Source organism: Camelus dromedarius, chromosome 18 (genome assembly GCF_036321535.1).
Source record: "Camelus dromedarius isolate mCamDro1 chromosome 18, mCamDro1.pat, whole genome shotgun sequence".
Lineage (NCBI taxonomy): Eukaryota > Metazoa > Chordata > Mammalia > Artiodactyla > Camelidae > Camelus > Camelus dromedarius.
In genome coordinates this window covers 43089688-43103803 of record NC_087453.1, presented here as the reverse complement: position 1 = coordinate 43103803, position 14116 = coordinate 43089688, and the positions used below count along the sequence as shown (strand labels likewise).

The 14116-nt window shown below is 50.8% G+C and overlaps 1 protein-coding gene across 2 annotated transcripts in view; it reads left to right on the top strand.

Moving 5' to 3' along the window:
* The window catches only part of BFSP1 (beaded filament structural protein 1), a 52428-nt gene extending 41153 nt beyond the window's left edge, over positions 1-11275 (top strand). For both annotated transcript variants that reach the window (XM_064475902.1, XM_031434278.2), the window contains exons 5-8: positions 420-527; positions 5773-5993; positions 8173-8258; positions 10107-11275. In XM_064475902.1, the coding sequence (XP_064331972.1) occupies positions 420-527; positions 5773-5993; positions 8173-8258; positions 10107-11113 (1422 nt within the window). In that variant the 3' untranslated portion in view covers positions 11114-11275. The remainder of the gene's footprint in view (positions 1-419; positions 528-5772; positions 5994-8172; positions 8259-10106) is intronic.
* The last annotated feature ends 2841 nt before the right edge of the window (positions 11276-14116 follow it).

Below are 14116 nucleotides of genomic sequence, written 5' to 3'. Positions count from 1 at the left end.
GGGGAGGGACACGTGTGGGGTGACCTGGCGGGTGAGGGTGGGTACGCGGGGCCCTGACGGCTGGGTGCTTCCAGAGGAGGCTGGTCGTGCAACTGAGCATCCCCATAGTTTGTACCTTGGAGGCAGAGAAATGGAGTGTGGCTGAGGCGGGGCTTGGCAACGAAGTGGCGTCACTGGTGTTAGTGGCCGTTTTGGTGGTTGCACAGTGGTCTTTTGGTCTGAGCTCAGGCACATATGCAAAGCGGTCTTGTTTCTGCCTTGTTCTCCTGTGATCCCAGAGTGACACCAACCCATTGGGGGTTAGGGCTTCAGCCTGTGAATTTGGGGTGGACAAAAATAGGGCCCCTCACCCCTTTCCTCCTCGCATTTCCCTGCACATCGAGCCTGTGTGAGTGCTGAGTCTGGCTTTTTTTGTGCAGGAGAGGCTTCTGACAGAACGGGAAGCCGCCGCCCTGCAGAGTCAGCTGGCGGATGGCCGAGAGATGATCTGCCTCCTGCAGACCCAGAGAGCCGAGCTGCAGGCCCAGGTACACCCGCAACCTGCACGGGCTTGTCAGGGGTCACGTGCATCCAACTCAGTGAATTCCCACAAACGCAACACACCTGTGTGTCCAGCCCTCAGAGCCAGCAGCAGTGATCTGGGTGGGGAGACCAGCTGTCTGTGCTGACAGAGGGCTTTCCTGTCCCCCCAGAGGTTCCTCTCGAGCCCCCGTGAGTCACCGCCCCTCCCTCACCAAGGGTAAGGCTATCCCCACTTCTGCATAACTGATCCATTTTGCCCAGTTTAGCCTTGTTTTTAAAAATAAGAAGCGGACGTGTGTTGGGGCTTTTTATTTCCCTATTGCTCACACCTGTGCTTCACTTTTCTCTTCTCATGACCTAAAAGTCTCTCTCTTGGAATCTGGCTGCAACCCTAGAGAGACTGGTTGTGTCAGGATTTGCTCCTGCTCAGCGTTTGCTAGAGGAGAATCCACATGTCCATCCCCACCCCCTCATCTTTCTTTGGTGCAGCTTAATTTGAAAACTAAACTCAACGGCAAGGCTCAGTCCTGCTTCTGTGGGCTTCCTTCTTGCTTCATGGCTCGCTCTCCCCTGATTTCTTCTGCTTTTCTCTCTTGTTACCGGAAACCTGGCTATTCTGGTGGGAACCCTGGGTTAGGATAATGTACCTTCCCACGCTGGGAAACCACATTTCCCAAATCATAAAGTAAGTTGACATTTGGTTTGAGAACTACACATACGGGACAAGAGAACATAAATTTAAAAAACCTGCCTCTGTAAAAACTTGGACCATTAGACATTATACATTAATCTGTCTCTATCCCACCAACGCCTACAAGATCGAAATTTGTTGAAGCCACGGGATGAGGTACTTTCTGCAGGTACTCAGTGTCCTCTGGATCCCGGGACTGCAGAGCTCACAATCTGAATTCCTACCCCAGGCTCCACGCTGCCCACTCACTGCGCAGCAGCTCAGGGGCCACCAGAGAGCAAACGGCGCCCTGGCGATGGTCCCCTGAGGCAAAGATCTCAGCTCAAGAAAGCTGGGACTGACCTCAAAACTCATCCTTCTCTTGTGACAAACCATGGCTTGGGGGCCAGATGCACCATATTGGTGACTTGGTAGTGAGTGTGTGGTTTCCTCTGAGACCCTGAAAGGATGGGGGACGGTGAGTGTGAGTGTATGTGTATGTGTATGTGTATGTGTATTTATTTGTGTATGTGTGGTGCTTATTTTTCTACATGTGCATGTGTGTGGGTATAGAATGTCTATGTGTACACATCCATGTATATGTGCATATGTAAGTGTACGTGTGCATGTGTGTATATGTGTGTGTGAATGAGAGTCTGGAGAAATGAACACAAACCCAGTCATGGTTCTAGAGACCGGTGTTTTCCAAACCACCAGTGGGTTGTAAAATGAATTCCACGGAATCGCCTGGCGTTAGAAAAGAAGAAATTGACAACACTAGGCAGACGGAAATGAATAAATGAGGTAAGATAAGAAATAACAGAGTGCATGGCAAGTGCAGGTAGGGCTTGTTCTGTGACCTTTGCTTTAAACATGTGTGTGTATTTAAGTATATATGTGTTCAGATGCACACACATACATATATCTTTGTGTGATGTGTGTGGTTTGTGATGTAAAATGTGGCTCTTCCCGTGGTCATGGTGATAAAGTTGGAAAACTGTGCCCTAGAGACTGAGGAAAGACAAGAGAGCCCAGCCTGATGTGTTCAACTCCAGTTCCAGGACAAAAAGAGTGCTTCTCTCTTTGTGGACACATGTGCATTTGCTGACTGTACAAACAGGACACGTCATAAAGGATTAGGCTAGTTTCTGAGCCTGGGAAATAAGTCTCTGCTTGGCACTTGTCTCCCCCCGTAGTGGCTGCAGGAGGACTTACTCGTCCTTGCCTCTCTGAATCGGGGGACTTCACCTTCCATTCTGTGCCACACTCTCCCTCCACCCCCACCCCCTGCCCATCCAGCAGGTGAGGCCCCTGGACCCCTTCTCAGAAAAAGTTGTTGAAGGCATAAAATAAAGTACATATTATTGAAAGGAAACCAGTTACACTGAAACAAAACATTAACTGCTGAATTAGATATCAAAATATTACCAAATCATTCCCTATATAATGGTATATGTACTTATAATAGGTAAAATCTAGCAGTGGGTCTAATGAAACATGACTTCTGTTAGTTTTCTCTTGCGGCCAGAAGAAATCACGAAGTGGGGCCTAGACAGCAGTCCCGTGTAACCTCACAGCTCCGTAGGTCAGAGGTCAGGCCAGGATGGGCCGGTGCCTCTGCTCTGCGGCTCACAAGGCTGAAATAAAGGAGTTGGCCGACCTGGGGCCCCCTTATCTAGAGGTTCTTGGGGGACAATCTGCTTCCTGCCCTTGACATCAGCCAAAAGGCCGAGAAGCGATCACAGTCTGCTTCCTGTCCCAGTCCTGTTGCCTGCAGGACTCAGTTCTGTGTGGGCCAGAAGGACAGGGGGCCCTATTCCTTTGCTGGCTGCTGGGATCTCTCTGGTTTCTGCTCCTAAGGGCTCATACGATTACGGATTAGCTAGAGTAATCTCCCTATTTTTTAAGGTCAACTGATTAAGAACCTCACTTACATGTGCAAAGTTCCTTTGCTGTGTAACATAACATATTCATGGGTCTAAAGCTAAGGGGCAAAGGTCATGGGGGCCAGAAGTCTGCCTAATTAGCTCTAATTAGAACACAGACGTGGGGGGAGGGTATCGCTCAGTGGCAGAGTGGGTGCTTAGCATGCACGAGGTCCTGGGTTCAATCCCCAGCACCTCCATTAAAATAAATAAATTAAAAAACTCCTAATTACGTCTCCCTCAAAATAAACAAAAGTTAATTTAAAAAATAATTAAAAAACCCCCACAGATGTGGCGGAGCCCACTGGAGAGTTTCTGACACAGTAGGTGTGGGTGTGGCCCAAGATTTTGCATTTCTAAATTTCCAGAGGCTCCTGCTGGCCCAGGAGCCACACTCTGAAGACATTGATGTAAAGGGTAGGTCCCATGTTGGGCCAGAATGCTCTACATCTGGTCCACCTCCAGCTGCGTTCCTGGCTCAGACCCCCCATAGCCCTGTTCAAGAGATAGTCACGGCTGACTGCTTGCTGACTTTAAAAGGTTTCAGTGCCTTCCCAATGGAGTAGCTAGGCTGAGCGCTCCAAGGGAGATTGGGCGGTGTAGCCCCTGGCAGGGCCGGTGCTGTGACTGGGGACGTGGTGGGGGTGGGCGAGGGAGCGCTGCGGGTGGGCAGGGCTGCGGCAGCTGGTTCTGCCAAGGGTTAGGGCATCTGATGCGTCCAGCGCCTCCACAGCCAGGTCCTCAGGGGGCGGTACCTGACCCGGCAACGTCCGCGTCACCTGGGAACTTGTCAGAAACTCACATTCACAGGCCCAACCCAGACCTGATGAATCAGGAACTCTGGGGGCGGGGACCAGCCATCTCTTTTAACAAGCCCTCCAGGGGGCTCTGCTGGCTCGAATTGGAGAACACTGGTCCGCAGGTTGCCCGGAACGGAACCCGCAATTGGAAGTGGGGGCCGCTCCTTTGAGGCCGAACGTAGACTGCACAGGAGACCCCTGGGGAAGGCACTTCTCACCAGTGGGAGAGAAAGGACAGGCATTCGGGTTCTCTAAATTGCATCAGCTGAGTTTCTGTGACAGGAAAGTGAAAAAAGTCACACATTACTCGGAAAGCAAGGTGTCATTTCTCATTGAAGTCGCCTAGCACCATCTGGTGGCCAGTTTTGGTAAGACAGTGTGATCAGTGAAGGACACTTGATTTCTTTTTCCTCTTTGAAATGACCTTGGACCCAAAGGAGTCTGGGGACCTAAGAAGACTGAGGCAGGAAAATTTTTCTTTACCGTTTAAAAACTTGAAGTATAGTTCATTTACAGTGTTGTGTTAGTTTCAGATGTTGAATGGAGATATTTTTAATGAGGAACAAAAACCTGGTTAAATTCACTTAAACAGCAAGGGTATTTTTTGGTTTATTTTCCAATAATCTTAGAAGTCTAAGAAGCTGCAAAATAGCACAGAGATTTCCCACACTCTTCATCCAGTTCCCCCGGGGTCAACATCTTAATAACACAGCGCAGTGGTTGACGGTGACACCAACCTGGTAACAGACTTGCCTGACTCTCACCCATCATTACCCCACCCACGTCGTTTTTCCTGGTCCTGGATCCTTCATGCATTTAGATGCCCTGTCTCCTACTCTGGTCTGGAGCAGTTTCTGCCTTTGTTTCTCATGGCCTTGGTGGCCAGTTGTTCTGTGGAATGTCCCTCCACTGGGGCTTCCCTGGTGTGTTCTTGGTACTAGGCTGAGGCCCCGTGTTTGTGGCAGAAGCACAGCACGTGAGTGTCCTCGGTGCCTCTCGCCAGGGGCATCGTGTGGCTGTGCCTCCGACCTGGGGGTGCAACTGAGATCGCTTGGTTAAGGTGGTGTCTGCTGGCTTTCTCCACTGGAAGGATATTTTCCCTGCAAAGGATCAGGGTGTAGAGGTGGTGGGTGAAGTCTGGGAGCAGGTTGTGTGCAGGAGCCTGGAGCCAGGATCTGAGGCAGCTGCTCCCTCTCTCACCGTCTCCCTCATCCCCTCTTTCCTCTTTCCCAGGCTCACTCACCTCTGTTGTATTTGCCTTTTGGCTTCATTTCTGTGTCTTTCTGAAGAATAGGCCTTCTCAGCTTCTGCACGCATGTCCCAGTGAGTCTAGAGCCTGCTATTCTGAGCTTCCTTTCCCGGAGAGGGATGTCCCGGAGAGGAGCCAGCCTGGGTCCTGGTTCTGTGACTCTGGTCAGGAGAGTGGGGGCCCATGGATGCCGGGACCCTTCAGATGTGTGAGATGGGACAGCATCAGACCAGTCTCCTTTTTACTTATTTTTCGGCTGTCAGATTTATGCTAACTCAGTGAAGTATGAAGAACGTACTTATTTGAATTGTACCTTTTATTCCGTGGACAGCAGTTTTTTTACTTTCCGGATTTACCGTCTTCCTGCTGCCCCTGGGGAGGGCTCTGTTAGGGGCTGGGTTCGGGGGAGCTGGCGCAGGCGTAAGGAGAAGGGGTTCTGTTTTCACATTCCTCTGTGGCTTAAGGATTCTCTGCTGACAGAGAAAAGAGAAACAAGCCAGCAAAGCCAATAAAAGTGGCTGCACCGAGTCCAGGGCCTCCCTGCCAAGCCTGTGTCTTCAGGGAGAGGGTGGGAGGGTTTCCTGACGGTGGTGTCTCTGCCCACAGACGGCGGCCCTAGAGCAAGCTATTAAAGATGCCCACGAGTGTTACGATGACGAGATTCAGCTCTACAATGAGCAGATCGACACCCTGCGGAGGGAGATCGAGGAGGCGGAGAGGAGCCTGGAGAGGTCTTCCTATGACTGCCGGCAGCTGGTGGTGGCCCAGCAGACCCTGAGGAACGAGCTGGATCGCTATCATCGCATCATTGAGAACGAAGGCAACAGGTGTGGTCACAGTCGGGCATGGCTGCGGTTGTGGCGACCGCTCCATCCGGCCACCTGCTTTTCCCAGATCTTTGTTGAGTGCCTCCTGTGGGCCAGTTCAGGCAGTGGGGATGTGGCAGGGAATCAAACCGAAACCCATGACCTCACGGAGCTTGAATGCTCACGGGGGAGACGGAGGATGAGTGAATTTGTAACAGAGGGTGCGTGCGTGACCTGTGACAGGTCTGTGGAGTGAGTTGTGTGGCAGGGAGGAGGGGTGGCGGTGAGGGTGATGGTGGGAGTGTTTGAAATTTTAAGTAGGGTGATCAGAAGGCCTCATGGAGAAGGCTCCTTTCAGCTCCACAGGCCTGTCGGGGTTAAGTGTCTTAGCAGAGAGGATAGTCTCTTGAGATGCCACAGGCGAGGGGCCCGCCCAGGACCTGGAGCTCACCAGTGCTCAGAGGTGTCAGTGTCATTACTGCTGATTACTGCTATTGCCATCATGACGTTTAGCATCTGGTTGGGGCAGTAACGTGGCTGTCAGTGTGCTGTCTGGTGTCCTCCATGTAATGGAACTGTGACTTGAACTCCACTCCCTGCAAGGTGACTGGGAAATATACCTCTGCCTCTGTGTCTGTATCTCATCATCGTCCACATCTCCACCTCCACCTCCACCATCTACTCTGGGTTATCTGGTCTGTATCATCTGTGCCCACCCGTACCTACACTTATGTCTGCCTCTGCAGCTGCATCACCTACCTGTGTGTCCATCCACACCACGTCTACATTGTCTACCTCATTTGTAGCTGCACCTACACTGTCGACCCCTGCAGCTATGTCTACACCTGCAGCTACACTGACATCTCCACTGACACCTGCACCTGCACCTGCATTGCCTGCGTCTGTGTCGTCTGCATGTACACCTCCGTCTCTGTCACCTAGCCCACATCTGCATCACCTGCAGCTACACCTACACCATGTACGTCTGTGTCATCTACACATAAACCCACAGCTACGTTATCTGTAGCTACACCTACGCCTGCATCACCTAAACCTTCCCCCACACCCACGTCTCACTGACACCTGCAGCATCTGTGGCTGCATCGTCTTCACGTACCTGCACCTCTGCACCTACCTCCACATGATCTACCTGTACAAATCAACAGCTGCGTCTGACATCGTTTGTACCCACGCCTGTGTCTACATCTTCGGCTGTGTCAGCGTCTATAACCGTGACCGCGTGTGTATCAGAGAGCAGCCGCCTCATATAACAACTCTCATTTTCTATTAAGTTGAGATTCTTTGATTCAGTCTTGCTGATTTTTTGAGTTTAGATGAAATTAAAAGAGAAGCACCCAGGAGTTCCCCCAGGAGCTCCCCCAGGAGCTCTTCTTTCCCTCTCCCCGGGGCTCTGTCTGGGCTGTGAGTGCCTTAATGTGTAGCAGGAAAAGCAAGATTTTCTTTTGCTTTCTCTAGTTATGGTCAACGTATTGTATGGAACTCCAAATTATATTTATGTCACAGTGAACACTTCGTGCACACACATACAAAAATAAGTCTTGAACTGGCATTTAAATGTCCTTGTGAAAATTTTGTTTTAGAAGCAGGGCTTCACCAAAAGGTAACTGGATACCCTTTCATTGGTTTACGCATAACTCCTAATTTTGATATAATTTCAAATTGATAGAAATGTTGCAGGCATAGAGCAAGGAAATTCTGAGTACTCTTAGATTCACCAGCTATTTACATGTTGTGTCAATTGCTTTATCTTTCTGTTCTCTCTAATTATATACAATTATTTTTTTTTAAAAGAAGTTGAAGATGTCATACCCTAGACATCCTAAATACTTCACCCTGGGCTGGCCAGTATTTTATTATAAAGAACAAACAAACCAAACCAAGTCCCTGCTCAACAGAGAAGTGGCATTTTTAGATTATCAGCAATCCCTGCCTTCCAATTTCTCTCTAAGTGTGTTTCACAGTTTATGACTTGAGCTTAAAGAGGAGATAATTTCCTTTCCGTTGTCATCCAGTGTGTAAATATATTTGAGGTTCACGAGCACCTGGATCTAGACACAGCCTTTTTCATTTTGCTCAACATGAGAGAGAGCCCCGCTTGCCTCCGACCCCACCCCCAGGCATCTGTTTGGCCCAATGAGTCAAAGATGGTGACCGCACTCTTTCTGGTTCTTCCTGCCAGGCTGAGCTCTGCCTTCTTTGAAACGCCCATCACTCTGTACACCACAAGCCATGGAGCCTTGCTCAGCCCTCGACACGGCGGGAAAGGTGAGTCCCCAGCTCTGGCTTCTGCCAGTTTCTCTCCCGGGAAAATGGGAAAAAATCGAGTGGCTTTCTCCCTGGACTGACCGTTCATGCTCCGCTCCGATCCATCTGGAGGTGCTTTTGTGCCAAGTGTTGTCTCCCTCGCTGACGTTCTCCCACAGGGGCTGAGTGACTGAGCCAAAAAATTCCAGGGAGAAAAATCACCTCGGGAACGCCCTCTGTGAACTTGAAGCATTTAATTGGGGATTAAAAATATAATTCAACATTGACTTTGGCAAGAAGTGACTATTGAATTGTATCTCTCCCCAGTGCCCCCACTCCAGCCCCAATTAAATGACTATTTTATACAAAGTTGCTTAATCTGGTATCTGGAGCAGAATAGATGGTCAGTTATTGTTGGTTTTCTCTTCCATTCAAAACGGAGCGGAAAGAGCTTGGTGGGCGAGTGCGGCTGCTGCCGTCAGCATTTGGTCCTTTGGGGATGGTGTCACGCACCTGTGAGCTGTCAGCTCGCAGTCGAATCTCCCGGCCCTGAGCGCACGGTGCCCGGGGGAGAAGGGAGCTGCTCTGCTTGTGGGGCCTGCTGATCCGCGTGTCTCAGAGAGCTCAGGGGGCTTTGTGGAGATGGGGTCCCAGAGTCAGAGCACTGCTGCAAGGGCGGCGGTCCCCAGACCCCCAGGGCCGGCTCCAGGGGCGTGTGGCTGTGCCGGGCGCTGCGCTCCCGAGGGTCCCCACGCTTGGTTGGATGCTCTGCTGCCACTGTCTGGAAATTCTTCCCAGCTTTGAGCCGGGGGCCCTCTCTGCCTTCTTCCTCACTGGGCCCTGAAATCCTGCAGCTGGCCATGCAGGTACCCCTTCTCCCACACCTGCGCCCAGCAGGCTTCCTTCCTGTGTCCCTGTCTGCGTCTCCTCCTCCCTCATGCCTTCAGGACCCATTTCTGCCGTTTCCTGCTCAGTCACTGAGGGTCAGCAACCCCCCCCCCCCCAATCAATGCCTTCTTCTGTGCATCTCAGTCCTCTGGTTAACGAAGGGAAGTGGAGAGGGACTGGAAAAGACCTTTAGGAAGAAAAAGTTAAAAAATCACTGTGTGAGTCAAGCTGGAAAACCGCGTGGCTGAGGCTGGGTGAGAGACTGTGTTTTCTTAAACTTTCCATTTTCCCTCTTGTCTGGTCTGATGGAATGAGTATGGCCTCAGGAGCAGGGGATTCCTGTTCTGAATTTAACAGCATCACTTCCTCTTGTTGTCTAGGAGGACGGGGATGCTGATCAAGGGTCATGTTTATTTAGCTTGAGATGCATGTGGACCAAGGGAGCGACCGTGGATGGATTCCATCCGCATGCCCGAAGCCACTCCTAACCCGTCAAAGGCCCAGGCAGCTCTGTGTCTCCATTTTTGGGGAAGCCTGAGGCGAGAATGACCATGTGGATTGGGTTCCACTGTCTGGTCTGTGGATGCAAGTACTGGCTGTGAGCTCAGCTGGGGTGGGGTGGGTTCAGGAGCCTTGTTCCCACAGTGTTATTACAGGAGGCGCGCATAGCTCAGTAAGTGGTACCCAGGGTGATGGGGACAGTTGGTGCCTTCCCTCCCCTCTGCAAGCCCAGAGAGGTCAAGTGACTTGTCCAAAGTCACACAGTGGCCGGCCGAGCTGGGACCTCTGTGTGTGCCGTGGATGCTACAGACCCCATGAATCCTTCCCTGTTGCTTTTGCTCCTACAGAGCAAACCCCACCCCAGCGCTAGGCATGTGGCTCTGAGATAATTAGCGTATCTTTCAACAAAGACCTTTTCTCCCTCTTTCATTGGTGATTATACTTGACTCATTGCCCCCCTCCATTTTTTTTTTTTTAAAGATCTCGCCAGGGCTGTGCAGGATATAACAGCAGCAAAACCAAGACAAAAAGGCCTCCCCAAGAACGTTCCAAGGAAAAAGGAGATTATAGTGAAAGACAAGGCAGATGACAGTCTGGAAGACGCACCCCTGACAGGCCCAGAAGACACGAAGCCTGGGCGGGAGGTGCTTAAAGAAGAGGGTGAGTCTAAGCCTGAATCAGGGGGTGAAGAAGCAAGTCCCCCCAGCCCGGAAGGGGCTCCAGAGGATGTCCCAGATGGCGGGAAGATAAGCAAAGCCTTTGAAAAACTAGGCAAGATGGTCAAGGAGAGAGTGAGAGGCCCCAAAGAACCCGAGCCCCCCGCTGACCTCGACACCGAAGGGCGGTACGTGCTGGTCTCCGGGGATGCCAATTTCGTGGACCCGGGCTTCTGTTCCCTGTCCGTCCCTGCCAAAGGGGGCGTGATGGTTTCCAAGGGGGACGGCTCTGTGCCTCCCGACAGCCAGGTGGAGCCCTCCCCGCAGCAGCCCGAGCCCCCTCCAGAGGGTGGAGAGGGACCTCCCCAGGGGAAGGAAGATGGTCAGGAGGATGGAGAGGCGCCTCCCCAGAAGAAAGAAGATGCACAGCCACCCGACCAGCCCACCGCAGACAAAGGGGAAGAGATAAAAGCTGAAGGACTCGAGGGCCCCGAGGAGAAACAGGATGGCCAGAAGGAGGCTGAAGGGGCCACGGAGCCCTCTCCCGTGGTCACGCCTGGTCCAGACGAACCATCTCCACCCCAGGCTCAAGAACCTCAGGTCAGTCGGGGTGGGTTCGAGGGGCACGGGGCTCGGAGCAGCCGCCTGCCAGCCAGAAGCCCTCCCAGGACGCTGGCCTACGAGAAGGTGGAAGTGATGGAATCCATCGAGAAGATTTCCACCGAGAGCATTCAGACGTACGAAGAAACTGCGGTAATTGTGGAGACCATGATTGAAAAGACAAAGGCAAACAAGAAGAAACTGGGAGAGAAATGCTCTTCCAACGCCTAGGCTCCAGGGGAGAGGATCCCCTGGGGCCATTGTAGGGGAGTGCTTTGTATTTTAGAACAAACGACGCAAGAGTGAGGATTCTTGTTTGGATTAGACCGTAGTTGGCATTACCGATGAAGCCTTAATTAAAAAGTTTTCTTTGCTTGCATGTCTTCTGTCTAATTAACAGGTGTCTCGGGCTTGTAGGTGGGTCAGCCATGCTCAGGACAGGGGAGCTCTGCTGAGTCACCGCCAAACCGTGCTTGCTTAGGGAAGAGACATGCCCTTCATCGTGGGTCATGGGGACACTCATTAGAGATCAGTGTCTGGATTTCACACAGAAGCATGCTGGTTGATGGCACCGGCTCATTTTCACTGCATTTCAAGCACAGGCACGTGATCGCCTGAGGAGTGTCTTGTTAGGAGTAGAATGATAAAAGATGTCTGTCTTAGTTTGTGTTTCCCAGAAAGCTGATCCTGAAGCAAGGATCTGACGTCGGCTCCTGGGGATGTGATCTCAGGAAGCACCTGTAGGGCAGAGAGAGGGAGATTGGGGGGCAGGGCACCCGATAGGAGATGTGCTACCACACGGGCAGCTGGAGCTCAGCTCCCCCTGATCCCTGGCCATGAGGGACTCTGGGAGACAGAGTAGAACATGTGCCTCAGAGTTACCCTGCCCGAGGTATTGATCCACCAACTCTTCACAGCCAGAAAGGAGGGCTGTTGACTTTGGGGACCAGGAAAGCCCTCAGGCCAGGAAATACAGATGCAGGTGTTTGGATGTCAGGCATGAAAATACATGGAAATTGTAGGGGTCATGTGGATGTAAGTGGGGCACCAGTGCCACCTGCCACAGCATACATGCCGAATGTCCTTTTGTCTGAGTTACTTAGAATTTCTCTTTCAGAGACTGCAATCCTGGGTCAGGTTTCAGAACACAAAATTGAATGTCACTGCATAATTCATCGTTTAGCAGTTCTTCAATTAACTAGTCCAACAAGCATTTACTGAACATAAACTTTGGGGTCCAGTCGGGGTGCCAGACAGTGCGCTATGCTGATAAGGGGAGAGTTTTCAAGTTTATTAATGATCTCAATCACCGTAATGTACCATAATGTACGTGTGTGCATGTTCTCCTGTGCACACACACTCACACATGGGCACATGTGCACTCAGATACGGTGACTCATCCTAGGAAATGGCACTTGTGTGAAACTGGAATCTTTACAAAAATGTTTGTTGTCTCTAAGGCATCTTTTTTTCTACTAACAGTGCAAAAATAATTTTTCTACTTATCCAATTAAGAAATTACTCCTTCCTCATGTAGATGCTCCAAAATTCATTACGGGCAGTGAATAAATGTGCTTAAATGGATTATTGCATCTGCCTATACAAAAGTATCTGGCAAGACAGCTACACGTTATTAGAGAAGGTAGATGGGGTCATAAATTACAGCCTATTCTTTCTTCGTTAGGAATAATACAAAGACTACTAAATGGAGTCACCTTTCCTTTCTGTTTAGAGCTTTAAAAAAAACCTTGCTCTGAATTCATTTGAAGTTTTGATTTCAAGAGAGAAATATGCTTTTGTTGTTCTTTCTAAAAGATGAGTGGAGAGTCCACTCCATTGCACAATTTTGGAATACATGTAATTTAAAAGCTTAAGAGAGAATGATGGAAATTATTAGCTGGGGCCCAGAATGTGCCAGGAATTTGGACCAGCCTGTACATTATATCCAACCTAACAGCCACTGCAAATCTTTCCTTATCCCCATTAAGTCTTTTTATTTTTTGGACCGTGTGTTCAGTTAATATTGTCATTTAAAAAGGCAGTAGGAGGGTACTGTTTGGGAAAGAAAGATTGTTTTTATATTACATCCACTCAGTTATCAAAAATGGATTGGGGGCCTGTTCTGTGCCGCTCATGGCGCTGGGCGCTGGGGAGATAGTGGAGAACGCTGGGCATGTTTCTACGCTCACAGGCGTGCTGTTCTGGTGGGAGTGGAAGAAATTGCACAAGCAGGCAGGTAACTAAGAGAAATAAGAGAAAACCCCATGGAGACAATACTATAAAGGAAATCAGACAGAGTGATGTGCTAGAGTGACGGGGGTCTCCTTTGGATTGGATTGTCAAGCAAAGACCCCACGGTGACGTGACGTGTGGTCTGAATGACAAGCTGGGCCAGTCACAGGCAAATCTGATGGAAGAGCATTCCAGGCAGAGGGAGCTGCCAGTGCAAAGGCCCTGGGGCAGGAATGGCCTGTTCAAAGAGGAGAAATAAAGGGGACCATAGGAGGACAATGGAAGGAAGGACAGTCAAGGCGGGAGGCAGGGGCCAGGTGAACACCATTTCCTGGCAGCTTCACCTCAACTTGAAAGCTGGGCTCACTGTGTGAAGTGTGGGGCTGCCATGGTGGACACTTTGGGGTCCAGTTGGGCTCTTTGTCCGCCTGCCACCTTCCCTGCCCCAGAGCCCCAGTTGCTCATTTTCTTGGCTGCTCCTCTCCAATTTTCCTGCTTGGTGCTGTCTCCCCCAGGAAAGCTGCAGGATGAGTTCATTTCCTGGCTTTTCCTCTCTGTGAGGTCTCTGAAAACAAGCACTTAAGTTTTATAAAAAGTAAACATGGGCAGGCCTCCCAGTAACATCGATGACAAGAGAACATTGGAGCTTTGACCAGCCCCGAGATACCCAAAGTGCCAGTGCTGTGAGTGGCTGGTCTTAACTGCTATCCCAAGGGGCCCCAGCCTCCTCTACCCCGACTCAGCCTCAAGTCCAGGACCAAGACTCTCCGGTGCTGCCTCCCCCATACAGAGGCCGTATCCCGGATCCTCATCCCTCCCATTCTCCAACCATTTGAGTCAGTGACCAGCCCTGATCCCCCAGATCCTCGATTCTTGATCCCTGGTTCATGCCTACACTCCCAGGCAAGCTTGGCTGGCATGTGCGACTCAGCCATCAGGGCTCCTACATCCACGAGAGTATGTTTGGTCCACATGCTGGGAAGGCTGGGAGTGCTGGGGCAT